The sequence below is a fragment of the Pundamilia nyererei genome, unplaced genomic scaffold (assembly GCF_000239375.1).
Source record: "Pundamilia nyererei isolate P.nyererei 1_Seehausen unplaced genomic scaffold, PunNye1.0 scaffold00373, whole genome shotgun sequence".
Classification (NCBI taxonomy): Eukaryota; Metazoa; Chordata; class Actinopteri; order Cichliformes; family Cichlidae; genus Pundamilia; species Pundamilia nyererei.
In genome coordinates, this window is record NW_005187774.1 from 64,176 (window position 1) to 69,809 (window position 5,634).

Sequence of the window (5,634 nt, forward strand, 5' to 3'; positions counted from 1 at the left end):
TATTATTATTATTATTATTATTGCTGTTATTATTATTATTATTATCATTATTATCATTATTGCTGTTATTATTATTGCAGCCACAGGTAGGTGGCAGTAATGCATCTCTATAGTCGTTGTCAGCCGCCGATACAGAAGAAGAAGACTTCGTCCGAAAGACCGTGGAGCGCAGGCCGGTCGTTGTGTCCCAGTCATGGCGGGTTTCAGTAAATATCTGACAGCTAGGAACTCCTCCATAGCGGGCAGCATTTTGTTTGTGTTCGTGCTGCTGAAGCACAGGAAGCGGACCAAGTCAAACAGGTAAGCGGCTGCTGTGTGTCGCTCAGCAGCTGGTTGTCAGCGACAGTCATGCTACTGAGGAGCGGCTAGCAGCTGACAGGCGACCTGCCGCTGCTCGGCGCTCCCGAGGCTCCTTTCTAAGCAGGCGCGTTTTCTGTGTGCTCTTCGGGGTCCTCCTGTTTCGGCATACATCCCAACACGAACAGAAATAACGTGTTCCCGACACACTGTCGCACATGACTGGGAAGTCTGTGGCTTGGTGTCTTCTACTGTTTCTTTCTCAGTAATGTCGTACTGTCAGCCAAAGTTGTGTGTGTGTAATCTAATAAGCTAGTGTGTAGTTATCTGTCAGCCACGACAGCATTAACCCCGCTGGCAGGTGACGTGGTGAATGTTGTGGGAAAGAGGTCGCTCTGAGGCGGTGAAGGCTGAGGCTGTAGTCCGTGTGTGAGTCCTGTAAACGGGCCTCATGCTACAGGATGGCAGCGGAGGCCACAGTTACCAGCGTGTTTATCGTTTAATGCCCTGTTTTTCAGAGGAAGCTCAGACCTGGTGCTGAACACGCAGGTATGTTGAAACACCCTGAGCGGAGTGTCCAAAGTCTACATAATACTTAGTTTGGTGCATTTAATTCTTGTCTGAACCTCTTCATGCAGAAGGATGGCAAAAAAGATCGCGCAGCTGTGGACAAAGTTTTCTTCCTCCGGATCCTCCGGATCCTCCGGGTCTTGGTGCCTCGCGTTTTCTGCATGGAGGTAAGAGTGGACTCGAACCAGCGACCGCCTGCACTCACTGCTCTCTTCATATAGGTGCTTTGGTTCGACTCCAGGCCAGTGGACAGTTCATCATGCCGGTGTAGACATGCTGCACATTTCTTCTGTTCGCGGCCCTTACATGGATGTTGCGTTTGAAGGCTTCATGCATGGTGTACACACTGCATCCTTTATTCTAGAAACTAGCAGAAGAGCCAGTACAGACCCTCACATATCTGTAGGACCTCCCAGAGTACAAAGCACGTGGCTCCGGAAAGTTCCGGATCAGCAGGTTGCTTCGGTTGGTGTCACACTGAGGTTACTGTGTTCACATCATTGTCAGTGAAATGAACACAGCAGGTGTATGAATATGGTACTCTGACAGTAATGACCTGATGATAAGGTCGTAGTGATACCAGCTCTTCATCTTTGCTTCCTTCTGGTCAGCATTATGTTGAAGGCACCTGTTGCCAGTCCTCCCATTGAAACGTACTGGTGCCCGTGGTGTTCGATTGGCTGCTCTCTGACATTTTCGTGGTTATTGGTATTAAATTGTGATTCTAGTTTTGTGACAGCCCTAATCACTGAGGCCTTTCACCTATTTGACCAGTGATGACTGGGCCAACCATAAACATTGAGTCTGGTAATGGTTGAAAGATACTGGGAAACAGTTTCCACAGCGTTGCTGTGATTGCAGCAGAGCCCTTTGACACAGAGACAATAACTCCACAAGTCAAGGTCGCCGCCACATGGCTGCTCCTGGTCTGGTCTTATCTCATCAGTTCATTAGATACGAGCAGAGTCAAAGGTAGGACCATAAACATCTGCAGTCTTTTACACACTAACCGGTCTGTGGGCGCTGTCTCCCCTCTCCTCCACAGGCTGGCTACCTGATGTTTATTGCTGCCATGCTGGTGGCCAGAACCTACTGTGACGTGTGGATGATCCAGAACGGGACCATGATCGAAAGGTCAGGCTTCAGTGTTTACGACGTTTCTTTGTGTTACAGGAGTAAATCAGACGACACAAAGATGAGACGGTGATAAATCACTAGAGTGGGGGGCGGGGCAGTGTGTGGTCGCAGCGTCGGCGATGTTGATGCCCTACCAGGCCGGAGCAGGGGTGTTCCCGGCTTTCTCTGCTGCTGCTCACACAATGAAAGTTTGAAAACGTAACGTGGATTCTGCTTTGCTGTCTTTACAGGAACTGATGACTGTGTTTTGGTTCTTCACAGTGGTATTATAAGCAGAGACAGCTGTGTGTTCAACACGCACTTTTGTTCCTACATGTCAGTCATACCAGGGGTAACTATCAACAAGTGCTGTGTTAGAAGAAGCCATTAACATGGTAGCTCTAACATCTGCTTTGTGCGGTCTGTGAGGTACAACGCTGACCTGTGGTCGTCATGGGGGCGTGTAGCATCTTGGCACAGGTTCACTGGAATGCTGTTCAGTGTGTGCTCGTTACTCCGGCCGCCGGCTCTGGATCAGCTGGCTCGACCTGCAGCTGGTCAGACGTGGCGTGCAGTATGAACTTGTTCTGCTTCAGAGACTGTGTGCGCCGTTTCACGTGTCACATGACCCTGGCACACAAAGCGCTGCGTACGAGTGCTGCATCTTTGTAGGAGCAGTGAAAGGCGCTGCATTGTTGAGAAGCGCCTGAAGCTGAGTTTTTCAAACGCAGACTTGTTCTGTGTGCACTCTGCAAATGTCAGAAACCCAGGAGAGAGAGAGCTGGGCGGGACCCAGATGTGCTTTGATCCAAGTCTTCATCAGGCCGTCACGCTCTGATCCCGGAGTCGAAGCTGCTCGAGAGCAGACTGAACTACTGTTGATTATAGATTTGATATTGCTGCAGATGTTGAATTACAAGCACACACTGCACTTGGGTTTGGGCGGCCATATTTTGTTATTTTTCTGTGCGATTAGGTGGATCTGACAAATCTTTGTAATGTATGTAACAAATGCAGTTTACACGTGGCCCAGTGACGCCTCAGAGTCGGGCCTCTGTGCACAGCAGCTAATAACATGGAAATGCATAGATTGAGTAGTGTTCCAGTGTTGCTCCGTGTCAGGATCCACCGTCCTCTTTGTGTCACATCATAAATTGCACACAGCAAGCTTCAGTGTTTGTCTCTGACCTTGGCTTTGTTTGCTCATCTTTGTTCTTGTTGTGGTTTGCAGTGCAATTATTGGTCGTTCGACTAAAGATTTCAAGATCTGCTTGTTGAAGTTTATTGAATTCATGCCAATTGTAAGTGTGAACTCTGGAGTCCTGAGGTTTGTGACACCCACGTTGATTTCATGCTCCCACATCCCATCATCACACTAGCATGATCTGCTTGGCTAACTGTGTGACTGACTGCTTTTCATGGCACAGAAACTGGTGTAATTATCACACTGACATAAACTGAGCATGGCTGATTGTCTGTAGTTTGCATGGCTTTCATCACCTCGAGCTGTGTTCCTGCACGCTGTTCTCCTGGGAGCTTTCTTTGAATGTCTGACTGGCTGTTTCCAGATATCCTTGGTGAACAACTTCCTGAAGTTTGGTCTGAATGAGCTGAAGCTGAGGTTTCGTGAGAGGCTAACCCAGCATCTCTACAACCAGTACCTGCAGTAAGTACACCAGTGATGCTGTGCTCGTCGTGTGCAGAGGGTTTCACCTTCAGTGCATGTGAGACGCTGACAGCAGCAGGGTTAGGCTGCTGTATTTAAACTTCAGTGAAACGAGTGGCTTTCTTTGCTAAATCTGGGGAGCAGATGTGAGACGGTGTCAGTCGGCTGTGGTGTTGAAGCCTCTGTGTGCCTGTGGTCACTGAACACCTGGAGCATGTTGTTCAAATGCATGTAAGCCAGGCCTGTGTGGCTGCAGCGTTCTCTTGTTTGCTACTATCAGCTCGGCACTACTGAACTTTGACCCTGCAGATGTAACTGAGGAGAGCCAAAGCAAACAGCGTCAGCCTCTTTTCCATCACAGGGACTCTGACCCGGCTCGTAGTGATTAGAGCTGTTGTGTGATTGTTTCCTGCTTCTTCAGAGGTTACACTTACTACAAAATGGGAAACTTGGACAACCGTGTAGCCAACGCAGACCAGCTGCTGACACAGGATGTGGAGAAGTTCTGCAACAGTGTGGTGGATCTGTACTCCAACGTCAGCAAGGTACTCCCATACATGTTAATGATCAATCAGCTGCACTCCCCCATCATGCAGGTGTAATTCGGCCACAGTGGGATGTAAATCCACTGTACACATCAGAGTATCATCACCCCGTGGGGCGGGTGGATGGAGAGCAAGGTGACACCGCAGAGTCAAACTGATATCATGGATATATGTAGTAAAAACCTCTGACTGCAATAATTTCACAAGATCGTCGCCTGGGCTTTGAAATGGATAGCAGAGGTGTGGTTACCAGGAGGCTGAGGGTGCAGTGGTGGAAGGGCTGGGCCACATCACACCGTTCACTGTGATACCAGTATAATGTGCAGAGCTGGCTGAGTTCCTGTCCGTCACATAGACACCCAAGCACTTTTTTTTGTAGAACATGCAAGCGGCCGTCGTTATTACCGTCTTTTTCACAAAAGAAGCCACACTTAAAATCAATCCTTTGATTTTCTCAAAAACCGACAGCGCGCCTTATGTATGAATTCTGGTTGTGCTTACTGACCTCAAACCGATTTTATGTCCACGGCGCTCATGTCGAAATGTTTCAGTACAACTTTGCTAAGCTACGAAGCCGCAGACTGGAGCCTGGTGGAGTGATACGCGCTGTGCTTCAACATAATATTACAGTATTGTGTGCATAAGGAGCCCAAATGGCTCCTGTTAAGACATGTGCATGAAGTGGATTTTAAAGTCCATCAGTGGCGCAGTCGATCATGAGAACAGAGCAGCTGTGAGAGAATTCAACATTAATGAATCGATGGTACGAAGTGCAGGAAGCAAGAAGAACGAGTCAAGTTTGGTTTTCTTATAATCCCAAAAAAGACATGTTTGACTTATTTATTGGGCACACTGCAAAGCAGCTCTTTAGCTAGTGTGGATATACATGCTGAGGATATGTCGGCCAGTTTCCACTGGAAATGCCTTTTGGTTAAACGGTCTGTGAAGGTTCTCAGTCATCCAGGTCATCGTAGTCAAAAGCGTCTGGACTTCTTTAAGTTAACTTAAGAAGTTAACTTAAAGAAGGGTTGGCGTAATAAGCAAATGCTTCAGCCAATACCTTTTGATTAGCCTTGTCTCATGCTTTCTTTCTTTATGGTAGATTTTTGTTCTGTTTTCACTGTTTGTTTGTTTGTTTTTTCACTGTTTTCACTGAGATTTGAATTTGAATGCTAATCAATCAAATCAAATCAAAGTCCAGACGCTTTTCTTTGCGAGCTCCTTTGACTTTTGGTTAAGCTGTTGCATTGTTGTACAGCTGCACATAAAACAGCTGCTTGTTCAAGTGAAAAAGTATTTTGTCTGGCGGCAGTTATATCGTTATCGCACATTTTCAAATATATGGTGATAAATATTTTTGGCCATATTGCCCTGCCCCAGTGGTGGGGCCGCCCTCTACCACGTGGGCGGGGCTTTCTGTGCGGGACGTGTTTGACATGT

The 5,634-nt window shown here is 47.6% G+C and overlaps 1 protein-coding gene across 2 annotated transcripts in view; it reads left to right on the forward strand.

Annotated features, from left to right (window-relative positions):
- The first annotated feature begins 111 nt into the window (after positions 1-111).
- Positions 112-5,634, forward strand: part of abcd3a (ATP-binding cassette, sub-family D (ALD), member 3a) — an 18,521-nt gene continuing 12,998 nt past the window's right edge. Inside the window, exons 1-7 of one of the 2 annotated variants that reach the window (XM_013915829.1) lie at positions 112-300; positions 816-846; positions 936-1,034; positions 1,913-2,001; positions 2,266-2,335; positions 3,552-3,649; positions 4,071-4,194. In XM_013915829.1, the coding sequence (XP_013771283.1) occupies positions 194-300; positions 816-846; positions 936-1,034; positions 1,913-2,001; positions 2,266-2,335; positions 3,552-3,649; positions 4,071-4,194 (618 nt within the window). In that variant the 5' untranslated portion in view covers positions 112-193. Of the gene's footprint in view, positions 301-815; positions 847-935; positions 1,035-1,912; positions 2,002-2,265; positions 2,336-3,214; positions 3,285-3,551; positions 3,650-4,070; positions 4,195-5,634 lie in introns of both variants that reach the window. The other variant, XM_013915828.1, reaches the window with a different exon arrangement.